This window comes from Gobio gobio, assembly GCF_949357685.1.
Source record: "Gobio gobio genome assembly, chromosome: 7".
Lineage (NCBI taxonomy): Eukaryota > Metazoa > Chordata > Actinopteri > Cypriniformes > Gobionidae > Gobio > Gobio gobio.
The window spans coordinates 24,936,848-24,949,761 of NC_137103.1; the positions used below are offsets into that span (position 1 = coordinate 24,936,848).

At 38.1% G+C, this 12,914-nt stretch overlaps 1 protein-coding gene across 1 annotated transcript; it reads left to right on the forward strand.

The window, feature by feature from the left end:
* Window positions 1-390: 390 nt before the first annotated feature.
* On the forward strand, window positions 391-10,770 carry LOC307129079 (melanoregulin; the record flags this gene model as incomplete). The annotated part of the gene is made up of 5 exons (XM_079821213.1): window positions 391-458; window positions 6,136-6,322; window positions 9,384-9,474; window positions 10,337-10,500; window positions 10,693-10,770. 5 exons carry the CDS (start codon window positions 391-393, stop codon window positions 10,768-10,770), a joined length of 588 nt encoding a protein of 195 aa, XP_079677339.1.
* Window positions 10,771-12,914: the final 2,144 nt, after the last annotated feature.

The following is a 12,914-nucleotide window of genomic DNA, read 5'->3' on the forward strand; positions in this document are numbered from 1 at the left end:
AATGTCTAAGAGCACATTGAATTCTGAAGCAATTTGGTTCGAAAGAAAGTCCACAGATGTGGCTCACATGAAGTACAGTATGTCATTTTACATATGTATATATACAGTATATAGACATAAATGTATACATTAAGTAGACAAATAAGTCAGTTTGCAGTTTTTTGACTGCCTTGCCTGTGATTAGTCCCAAGGGCATTTAAACAGTGCAGTCACATGGCCAGAGTCGTCCATTATCAAGTTAAGGACACTGTCTGTGAGAAATAACTTCAGCAGCACACATTTCTGTCCTAGTGCATGGAGGATGTCGGCTCTACTATACAAATGACCATGAATATGATGATGCACTGAATTTTAGCCCATTTTAGGGAATTTTTTTTGTTGTTGCTCTAAATGGGTGCCTTTTATTCGGGCTGCTGTCCTATTCATGAAACTACTGAGGAGAAAGATTGCATTTTAAGGTAAGTCACCAAATGTTGGTGTTTTTTGTTGTTGTTGTCTTGTTTACAGTGTACATGATTAATGAAAAATAGATATTAATAGATAGATAGATATTAATATCACAAGTGGTCAGTGATTTTTAAAAAAAAAGATATATAAATACATAAGAATAATGGTTGAATATTTTAATTATATTTAATGATATAAGAATAAATATTGTTATATATTTGTAAAAAAAAAAAAAAAAAAATGTTGAATATAATATGCGTTATTATATAGGTGTATTTTTCCTTGTATGCAGTGTTCATAATTAAAGAATGATTTATTATGAATACCACAAGCGGTGAGCGATTAAAATATATATAGAAACTTAATAGTGGGTTTGAGTATTTAAAAATAAATACATTTTATTAAATATAATGAAAATGTTCAACCATAATAATTATTTTTATTATGGTTGAATATTTCAATTATATTTAAAAATAAATATTGTTATATATTTGTAAAAAAATATATAAACTATAAAATGTCTTATTAGGGCCCAAGCCCTGAAAGGGCGCAGAGCCCTATTGTTCTTCCTCAGATTATTCTTTGTTTTTTTTTTTTTTTTTTTTTTTTTTTTCGACTTCTCGGGTACTTTTGGGGCACTTAACATGCTCGAAAACTCTTGAAACTTCGCACACACATCGGAATGCGCGGCCATCAGAGCCGGGCTGAAGCTGGTACCCGGGCGTGGCAGGGGGGCTCGACAGCGCCCCCTAAAGTGGGGTCTGAAAACTTGGTCCATATATCAAACACACTTGCACGTACATGTATGAAACTTGGTACACATTTAGATCTCATCGGGCCGAACAACTTTCGTGCTCATAGTTATGTGTCAGCCCAACAGGAAGTGAGCTATTATGGGTTGTTCGGAAAACGCATGCTCTGGAATTTAATATACTCCTCCGAGGCCATTGTTTCGATCATTGCCAAACTCGGTCAGCATTACGTGAACATATCCAGGATGCTAAATTGCGAGCGGATTTTTGATATCTCGAAAAGTCTGGCCGTGGCGATGCAACGAATTTATGGCGAGAAAAGGGAAACAGGAAGTGTGTTATAACTTGTGCAAACATTGACTGGTTTGGATGAAACTTCAGCTGTGTGTTCGTTGTAAGAAGCCGATCACATGGATATGACTTTTGTGAGTCAAAGTTATAGCGCCACCAACTGGCAGCAGGAAGTGTGTCACTTTCAAAAATGCTTTGAATCACCATCTTATTTTCACCAGATTTATTTCAAACTTCATCAGTATAATGTGAAAACATGACAGATAGAGACGTATGAAATGGATTCCTGAAATTTCAAATACTGTTGCCATGGCAACGTGTCAAAGTTTAATAATCTTTTGGCTGTTCTGAGGCTCTTAGCATGCTTGAAATAGCTTGAAACTGCTTGAAACTCAACACACACATCAGAGATGTCAGTCAGTACACATGGGCAAAGCCTCAGAAACGGGCGGGGATGAGGGGCTCTCTAGCGCCACCTTTTGACAAAAGTGAAGGGCTTCGTTTCATCTACAATCACCAAACTCAGTATATATATTGACCTCATCGAGCCGGACAACTTTCTAATTTACAGTCATTAGCTCCGACCAACAGGAAGTCAGATATTTTGGTTTGAAGGTAAATTTTTGGTTAAATCGGGGTCTGAGTTTTTACGTTCTCCTCGTAGGCGATTTATTCAATCTCCACCAAACTCGGTCAACATGAAACAAAGATACTGAAGATGCTAAAATGTGAACGGATATTGGATATCTCAAACGGTGTTTCCATGGCAAGGGATTAAATAAGGACAAAAAAGGGAACAGAAATTCTCTGTGTCTGCTGCTCTCCCCTCAATGAACACAAGATGGCAGCATTGTATTAGTTTTGAAGCAGGATAAAAAAAAAACTTGTTTCTCTCTCTCTCTCTCTCTCTCTCTCTCTTGTTTGTGATTTATGAGGACACAAATTTGTATAATGACATGGGTATTACACTGGTATTATAACGTGTATGTGTGTGTGTTTAAAAACATACTAAAACAATGTTTTATTCAAATGTAACCAAATAGCTTTAAAATAATCATACTATTTTTCAGATCAATATATTTATTTTATTTAATATATTTCTTCTGAATATTTATTCTCTGTCTGCCCTCCCCTCACTAAAAGGTAGCAGTGTTGTTATTTTTGAAACTCTCTCTCTCCGTGTGTGTGTGTGTGTGTGTGTGTGTGTGTGTGTGTGTGTGTGTGTGTGTGTGTGTGTGTGTGTGTGTGTGTGTGTGTGTGTGTGTGTGTGTGTGTGTGTGTGTGTGTGTGCTTGTTTATGTGATTTATTAGGGACACAAATTTGTATAATGACATGGGTATTACACTGTTATTACAACGTAGTGGTTAATGAGGACATTTCATGTGTCCACATAATAAAAATATCTTTAAAAACATACTAAATAATGTATTATTAAAATGTAACCAAGTAGCTTTAAAAATATACTACAAATTACAATGAAAACATGGTTTATGAGAATATTTCCTGTGTCCCATAAATGAAATAGCTTTAAGGGGTTTGTGTGTGTGTGTGTCTGTGTGTCTGTGTGTCTGTGTGTGTGTGTGTGTGTGTGTGTGTGTGTGTGTGTGTGTGTGTGTGTGTGTGTGTGTGTGTGTGTGTGTGTGTGTGTGTGTGTGTGTGTGTGTGTGTGTGTGTGGGCATGTTTTTGTGAAATATCAGGACACAAATGTGTATAATGACATGGGTATGACATAGGTGTTACAAAAAGAGGGTGAAATATGAGGACATTCCCCATGTCCTCACTTTTCAAAATGCTTATAAATCATACAGAACAAGTTTTTTTTTCACAGAAAGTGAACTGCACAGTCTCCTGTGATGGGCTAGGTTTAGGGGCAGGGGCAGTGTGTGTGTGTGTGTGTGTGTGTGTGTGTGTGTGTGTGTGTGTGTGTGTGTGTGTGTGTGTGTGTGTGTGTGTGTGTGTGTGTGTGTGTGTGTGTGTGTGTGTTTGTGTGTGTGTGTGATGGGTAGGTTTAGGGGCAGTGTAAGGGGATAGAAAATACGGTTTGTACGGTATAAAAACCATTACGCCTATGGAATGTCCTCACATTTCACAAAAACAAACGTGTGTGTGTGTGTGTGTGTGTGTGTGTGTGTGTGTGTGTGTGTGTGTGTGTGTGTTTGTGTGTCCACCAACTGGCAGCAGGAAGTGTGTCACTTTCAAAAATGCTAAATAACTGTCTTGTTTTCAACCGATTTACTTCAAACTTCATCAGTATAATGACAAAACATGGCAGATGTAGACATACGAATGGATTCCTGATATTTTACATACTGTTGCCATGGCAGTGTGTCAAAGTTTAATCATCTTTTGGCTGTTTTTGAGGCTCTTAGCATGCTTGAAATTGCTTGAAACTCAACACACACATCAGAGATGTCAGTCAGTGGAAATGGGCAAAGCCTCAGAAATGGGTGTGTTGGAGGGGTGTTTATTACAACATAATCATGGTTTATGAAGACATTTCATGTGTCCCCGTGAATCAAAATAGCTTTAAAAGCATACTAAACAATGTTTTAATAAAAATGCAGAATGTTTTCTGTGATGGTAGGTTTAGGGGTAGTGTGTGTGTGTGTGTGTGTGTGTGTGTGTGTGTGTGTGTGTGTGTGTGTGTGTGTGTGTGTGTGTGTGTGTGATATGTAGGCTTAGGGGTAGTGTAGGGGGATAGAATTTACAGTTTGTACAGTATAAAAACCATTAAGTCTATGGAATGCCCTCTGCCTGTCTTTCCCCTTCCCCCTCTCTATCACTCTCTCTCTGTGTGTGTGTGTGTGTGTGTGTGTGTGTGTGTGTGTGTGTGTGTGTGTGTGTGTGTGGAGGGGGGGGGGTCTCTCTCTCACCCTGTGAGTGTGTGTGTGGAGGGGGGGGGGTCTCTCTCTCACCCTGTGAGTGTGTGTGTGTGTGTGTGTGTGTGTGTGTGTGTGTGTGTGTGTGTGTGTGTGTGTGTGTGTGTGTGTGTGTGCGTGCGTGCGTGCGTGCGTGCGTGCGTGCGTGCGTGTGTGTGTGTGACTTTCTCTATTTATTTTTTATATTGGACCACACATATTGATTTCAAATATATTCAACATATTTTTTTCAGAGAGTGAAATAAAAAAAACTTTCTCCCACCATTTAGATTTTATTTCTTTTTGTTGTTAAAATCTTGTGAACCTTGTTCAATGTGCAGAGTGCCTCTCTCTCAGTCCTTCCCCTCCCCCCTCACTCTCAGGCTCACCCTGGGTGTGTGTGTGTGTGTGTGTGGGGGGGGGGTGTGTCTCTCTCACCCTGTGAGTTTGTGTGTGTGCCTTTCTCTCTCTGAATGATAATTTACCCCTTTCGTATCATAGACTATCACAAAAAACTATCACTTTAGTGTGAATAAGTAAAAAAGAACTACAAACACCTTGAATTAAATACTGGCCTTCTGGACTTACAAAATTTTGAGCAGGAAAATATAACTTTTATTTATTTTATCCTATGACATTAAAATTAATCTAGATTTAAATTACATCATGGGTGTGGCTTGTGGTGATAGTGGCACCAGTTGCTGCGGTAAATGTGGCATATTCGAGCGATTCTAAAATATTCTCCTGTTTAAATGCATATTGCCTGCCGTGCACAGTTAAGCTGATGCCACCGGCGTGGCGGTGCCACCGGCTTGGGCCCGTCATCGCTGCTCGCAGCTTTAATTATATAGGTGTTTTTCCTTGTAGAGAGTACATAATTAAAGAATAATTTGTAATAAAAAAAATAAAAAATTAATTCTACAAGCGGTGTGATTCCTCCATCACCCCCCCCCCCAATGTAATTTATTAAAAGTGTTTATGAGTATTTGATAAGGAAAAAAAAAACATTAAGTACATAATTATTATTGTTGAATATTTTAATATATTTAACCATTTTAAGAATAATTGTTTCATATTTGTAAAAAATTACAACTATAAAATGTTTTATTATATAGGTGTTTTTGTCTTGTATAGAGTACATAATTAAAGAATAATTTATTATGAATAAAAAAAGTACATGAATACCATGCGGTAAGCAATTTTTTATTATTATAGAAATTGTTAATAGTGGGTTTGAGTATTTAAAAAGGAAAAATAAATACATAAAAATAATTATTAAGGTTGAATATTTTATGTATAATTATTCTGATATATTTAAAAAAAATTACAACAGTAAAATGATTTAGGTATAGGTGTTTTTACTTATATAGAGTACATAATTAAAGAGTAAATAGAGTGTATAATAATGTGGTGAGTGATTTTATTTTCCCATTAATAGTGTTCATGAGTATTTAATAAGGGAAATAATTAAGTACAAAAACATTATTGTTGAATATTTTAATATATTTAACAATAATTGTTTTATATTTGTAAAAATGACAAATCTAAAATGTATTTTTAGAACAGACTTTGTTTCTTGTATAGTGTACACAATAATGAAACCTAAATACATAATAATAATGTATATTGTTGAATATTTTAATTATATTGAATAATTATAAGAATATTTGTTGTTATATGTTTGTCAAAATTACAAATTAATTAATAGTTTGTTATTTTATTTACCAGAACTTTATCCAGATTAAAAATCCAGTTTAAAAAGTTTTAAAAAGTATTTTAATGCAGGACCAGTGTGTCCAGTTGCAGTGAGACAGCAGTGGGTCATGAGCTGCAGGACAGCAGATCTGGAGCTGAGAAGGAGGGAAGGACCTGGAGCAGCACTCAAACCTCCATCTCCACTACTGAGGGGGAATCAGATGCTCAATTAAATGCATTCATTAAGATGAGGAACAAAGTGGACAAAGATACTGAGGTGAGGAACAAATACACGTGCACTTTGACCACATTCTAATGCATGCATTTCAAACACTGCTGTGCTACATCATCTCACACGTTTTCAGATTCTCTTATATGTTTGTGCATGAACCAATACAAAATCAATTCTTGCTTCGTGCTTTAGAGCAGATGTGACTTTGGCTTTTTTGTATTGGAGTTTGTCTATGAGTAAATACGTTGGAATTTAGGGCGATGTAATTTGCCAATTTTCAAATTGAATTCGGTTCACTCGGCTGTACCAGAAAGACAAGTGATAAAGAGTTCACTTCAGACACAACCCTAAGGTGAGGTGAGGACACTGATCTGGCCCGCTACATTTGAATCATTTTCACTCTAAACCACAACCACATGATCACAGCAGAAATTCTAACTCAGTCGACATGAAACAGAAGTTGTCTTTTCTCCCCTATGTGACGTACTTGTATATCAGAGTGAAACGGCTTCTTGAACAAGAACAAAAATGTAGGGCGGGATTTGATTTTGTCCATCAGGATTGATTGGATGGTTGTGACTGTGATGTCATGTGAGTGACACGTCACCAGAGAAGAGATGTCGCTGCAAGAGGGAGGGGAAGATATTTTGATTTACAGATTATAAGGGCAAATTATATGAAAATAAATAGTAATGATGTGCAGGGAAAAATCATTTATACTGCAATATTCTGTAAAAAAAAAAAAAAGAAAAAAAATAATGGACAATTTAGGTTTCATTGTGACTTTAATCTCTGGTTCTGTTTTTTTAAATAAAATGCAATGCATGTTATTCTACAAACCTTTTCTTGTTAATGTTAGTCTCCACCTCACACAGAATCAGTAAGCTTTAACATTTCTCATGTTTATCAGCCTGTGGACTGTTGGAAGAGCACATGGTCTATAATGCGCTTATGAACATGTTAGTGGCAATTGACGGTAACTCAATAGTGATGTTCTGCTGCACAAACTACGCCTCAGTCCACAAAGCTCTTCAGAGTATTCTCTCTGTCTTGCTCTTTGACTGCTTTTCCTCTTTTTCTTAATTTATGTTATATTTTCACAGATTTGTTGATTAGTAGACTAGATGTGGATAGTGATATAAACATGTTAGTGTGTATGTGGTCCTGGTAAACCTATGTTGTGGGGACCAAATGTGCCAGTAATTGCATTTTTTGAAGCTTATAAATCATGCAGATTCATGTTTTTTTGCAGAAAGCTTTCTGTGATGTTAAAGGTCCCATGGCATGAAATTTTCATTTTATGAGGTTTTTCAACATTAATATGAGTTCCCCTAGCCTGAATATTGTCCCCAAATGGCTAGAATTTTTGATGGGTGTAAACCGAGTTCTGGCTGTCTTTCTCTGCCTTTGAGAAAATGACAGCCCAGACGAGCTGATCTTGAATTTTCCTGTTATGACGTCATAACAGGACGTCATAACAGGAACGGTTACCTCCCTTTCCTCCACCCAGAGAATCTGGCACGCCCATGCAAACGCTCGAGAGATCATTGCTTGTGAACGAGTGAATGCTGGCAGTTTCTCAGTGTTTGGATGTACAAATGAAAACAGAAGTCTTTTTTCAGTTCCTTCTGATATGTGATCAGTGATTTCTGATGTGTAGCTAATTATTCAAGTTCACACAGAACTTTATTATTCGTGCACACCCTGCGGCTTCTCTCTCTCTCGACAGAACGGTGTTTTCGTTTTTTCCATCTTGTGAGTCAGTGTTTTTGTACGTCCTCGTCGCGTCTATCTGTTCTAAAATGTACATACACTCGTGAGTTTCTGCTCAACATTGGCAGACTCACATCTCTTTAGAGATAAACCTCACGCACGCCGAGGCTCGGGCTGCACTGACCGGTCGGCCTTCAACATCACCGACCCCCAGTACTGCATCTGGCCCACAGTGGAGGCACCATATGCGGCGTGAGATTTAGGAAAAAGGGGGGTAAGCGCGGGGTATCTGACGCTTTTCATATGATAGGAAAATATCTAAAAATAATGCTATAGTCAACACTTACTCATAACTCCTTCATCTCGACAGCTGTAATGGTACATTACATGTGTTACAAAGTTGGTAGAATAAAGAGGAAGAAGGGCTCGGGGTGATTGGGACTCGTGTTAATTCAGAAACTCTCAGATACAAACACAATAAACTCGCGCTGACAGCACTCTCACAACTCAGTAGTTACAATATAACTTTGTTAGCAATCGCTCCGTCTCTGGTCCGTGATGTCCGACTCGCGAACGAATGATTCTTCTGAACAGGTTCTTTTTAGTGAACTGGTCGAACCAGTTCATCAAATCGGAATGAATCGTTCTAAAGTCTCGAGTCAGCGCTGATCCATCATTTACTAAAGTTACTAACTTTCTGACATGAGTGACAGTCCCTCCGACTAGAAATAAACTGATAACCTGAAGTATATGCTAGTAACTACAACAGTTCACTGAACTGAGACGGGCTGAGAGAACTGATGAGAAGTGAACTCCGGTCCATCCGTCTCTCTGGCATGCTCGTGCCTCGTAGACCTCGTTAAACCACGCCCCCTCCGCTACAAGATCTGATACTCATTTCAAATGCAAAGATGTCAGCCAATCACAACAATGGGCGTTTTTACTGAAGTCTCACAGCAGACACGCCTCTTGAAACAGGGCATTCAGCCAGAGGGCAAACATCAGTATTGAAAAAATGCATTTTATTTCTAAATTATGAAATTTTATGATGTAAAAATCATACTAACAATATAAGTACACCTCAGAATACATTATAAAATAAAAAATCCATGCCATGGGACCTTTAAATGATGGTACATTTAGGGTTAGGGGATAGAATATACAGTTTGTACAGCATAAAATCATTATGTCTGTGGAAAGTCCATATAAAACATGGAAACCTGTGTGTGTGTGTGTGTGTGTGTGTGTGTGTGTGTGTGTGTGTGTGTGTGTGTGTGTGTGTGTGTGTGTGTGTGTGTGTGTGTGTGTGTGTGTGTGTGTGTGTGTGTGTGTGTGTGTGTGTGTGTGTGTGTGTGTGTGTGTGTGTGTGTGTGTGTGTGTGTGTGTGTGTTAGGAATGGGAGAAGCTGAATTATGATATCCACACTCTGAGGTGTGCTCGTAAAGAAGTTGGGACACGTTGGAAGAAGATCTTGCTTCAGCTGGGTGAGGTGGACTATATTTATTTTATATTCAGCTTTTATTATTTAATATATTTATAAACAGGATGTTCAAAAGTTTGGGGTCAGTAAGATTTTTTTAAAAAGAAATGTATACTTTTATTCAGCAAGAACACATCTTTAGATCAAATTGATCTAAAGTGAGAGTTAAGGCATTGTTACAAAAGATTTATATTTCAAATAAATGCTGTTCTTTTTTCTACTCATCAAAGAATCCTGGGGAAAAATGTATTACAGTTTCTACAAAAATATTAAGCAGCACAACTGTTTTCAACACTGATAAGAAATGTTTCTTGAGCAGCACATCAGCATATTAGAATGATTTCTGAAGGATCATGTGACACTGAAGACTGGAGTAATGATGCTGAAAAGTCAGCTTTGCCATCACAGGAATAAATTATATTTTAATAGTAATTCAAATAGAAAACAGTTATTTTAAATTGTAATAATATCTTACAATGTTACTGTTTTTACTGTATAGGAGTATAGGAGATTCAGACTTATTGACCTCAAACCATAGTGTGTGTGTGTGTGTGTGTTCTTTATTTTCATATTTATCTGTCATATTAATTCTCTTGACTGGGCTCAGGGGCTTGAGAATTCTCATATTAATTATCTTGCATATTCTTCCAGCTCTTGTCAGGGTGAAAACAATGTTCATTTTGTGTTTAAAATGGTTAATTATTTAAGCTCAATGTACAATGCACAATGCCAGCGGATAATAGCAATAGAATGCCAAGTCAAACGTGACCCTTATTTGCCCATGTAATGGCTGTATGGAGTGTAAGCATGCCTTGGTGTCTGAAGAAGTGCATTCATGTAAATGTATATGTATGTTGTTGATCCAGGATACCAGAGGGAGGTGGACTCTTTACTGACAGTGAACAGACAAACCGTTCGGAGTGACTGGGAGAATGTGGAGAAGGCCAGAGAACTGCTGCACATAGTGTCAAAGGAGACAAGCCTCTTCCCCTGTGGGCTCAGCAACAACGAAAGATACGTCTTCGTCATGGTAAATGAATATCTGCATAATAAATTACAGTCCTGATATTTAGCCTCAAGTATGTGCACATTACATTGACTCATCATTATAAACATATAATATAAACAGTGGAGCTATCTATATTATTATATTTTGCTTAATCAAGATTGTCTCAGTTTGAAGGAAAATTGAAACATTTTAATTGTTATGATCATTTCTTAGGATCGCCTGGTGTCTTTGGACAGTGCTGAAGACTTTGTGCAGTTGGCCAAAAAGAAATATCCAAAAATTGAGTCTTGAGATGGAAAGGAACTTTTCAGTTTGGACTCATTTGCTCTTTGATGCTTCTTCTGCACATATTTTAATCAATAAACTCACTGATGTTTTGTACTGAGGAATTAAGAATGAATGACAATAAAGTCGGCATGAAACGAAACCTGTGATAGTCCCCCCACCCACCACCACATATAATACCTAATGCTATATTGCCAAAAGTATTAGGACACCCCTCCAAATCATTGAATTCAGGTGTTCCAATCACTTCCATGGCCAAAGGTGTATAAAATGAAGCACCTAGGCATGCAGAAGCTTCTACAAACATTTGTGAAAGAATGGGTCGCTCTCAGGAGTTCAGTGAATTCAAGCGTGGTACTGTGATAGGTTGCCACCTGTGCAATAAATCCATTCGTGAAATTTCCTCACTACTAAATATTCCACGGTCAACTGTTAGTGGTATTATAACAAAGTGGAAGCAATTGGGAGCAACACCAACTCAACTCACAAAGCGGTAGGCCACGTAAAATCACAGAGCGGGGTCAGCGCATGCTGAGGCGCACAGTGCTCAGAAGTCGCCAACTTTCTGCAGTCAATAGCTACAGACCTTCAAACTTTGTGTGGCCTTCAGATTAGCTCAAGAACAGTGTATAGAGAGCTTCATGGAATGGGTTTCCATGGCTGAGCAGCTGCATCTAAGCCTTACATCACCAAGTGCAATGCAAAGTGTCGGATGCAGTGGTGTAAAACACACCGCCACTGGACTATTGAGCAGGGGTTTTCAAACTGGGGTCCGGGGACCACCAGGCGTCCTCCAGAAGGTTCTAAGGGGTCCCCAGAAAATTTCAGAGGATAAAAAGACAAAGCAAATATGGATAAAGTCTACCGAACATTCTAATGGTTTCATTTCTAAATGTTTCTCTCCTTTCTTGCCGTATACATACTTTCAAGAATTGAGTTTTTCTCACTATAGTCCTCTTTATCTTGTTCACTGGGGCTGTAAGGCGGTATTCTAAACGCAGTAGGTAAGCTGCTTGCATACATTTATTGCGAAAGTTGCTTATACAAATAATTTTTAATTGAAAATGTTGTTCTTCGGGTTTATACATCCAACATTAAGCATAGCCGATATAAGTTTGGAAACAATATGTTCTTCTAACAATACAAACAATACTTCTCTAACAGTTTAATTGTTTTTTCATACATAAAAATATATAGATTGATTTTAGCAAGGGCCCTCATAAAAGTAACTGTCAACATTAACCAAAACTCTAGCTACAACCTGTCCACATACAAAACATGAGCAGCGGTTACAACAAACGTTAGACACTTTATTTCCACTTTTCGAATATTTTCTTAATTTAAACGCCTTTCCCATGATATGTGATGGGAAAAGGAAGTACAGCGAGTTCGGCAAAAGCCGGACTCGAACCTCGGGTCAATTTGCGTCAAAACTTAGTGCCACGAACCTTACCCCTTCACTATCATGACTGACAGAGACTGTTGGCATGTTCCCGGCTTTACAGAATGAACCCGCGCTTGGAATTGAAAAGTCTTACCGTTACTTGTGGCCTGATGGATGGGTTCTCTCCTGCGTCAATGCGAGTTTTTGAAAGTCCTTTTTATAGAATTGTGCATTGCTGCTGTTTATCTATCACACAATTGCAAATTATAGGCTAAGTGAATAGGTAAACACACTTCATGAACTCACAGGCGCGAGCCGCGCGACATACATGAGACAGCCTGACACCTAATTGCCTAACACAGCTGTCAATCAAACTCATCAAGCATTATGCTAAAACCATAGACTGTAAAAACATTAGACTGTGTCGATACAATGTAAAGTATTTGCTCTGGCTCTTGTTTTAAATTATTTTGTTCCGTTATTTTGCTCGTTGTTGTCATCTGTTGATGCAGAATGTGGTGGCTGTTCAATGTGGTATTTGTCCATCCCTCCGTCCATCCCTCGGTGGACACATGGCCTTAATGCTTCAGCATACCAAGACATTTTGGACAATTTCATGCTCCCAACTTTGTGGGAACAGTTTGGGGATGGCCTCTTCCTGTTCCAACCAAGCGGCAACCTCCCGCAGTTTCTCTTGAAGCCAATACGGAAGTGACATATACTGCAATTCATCGACTGGCCGCTAGGGACAGGCTCCAGAAGGGAG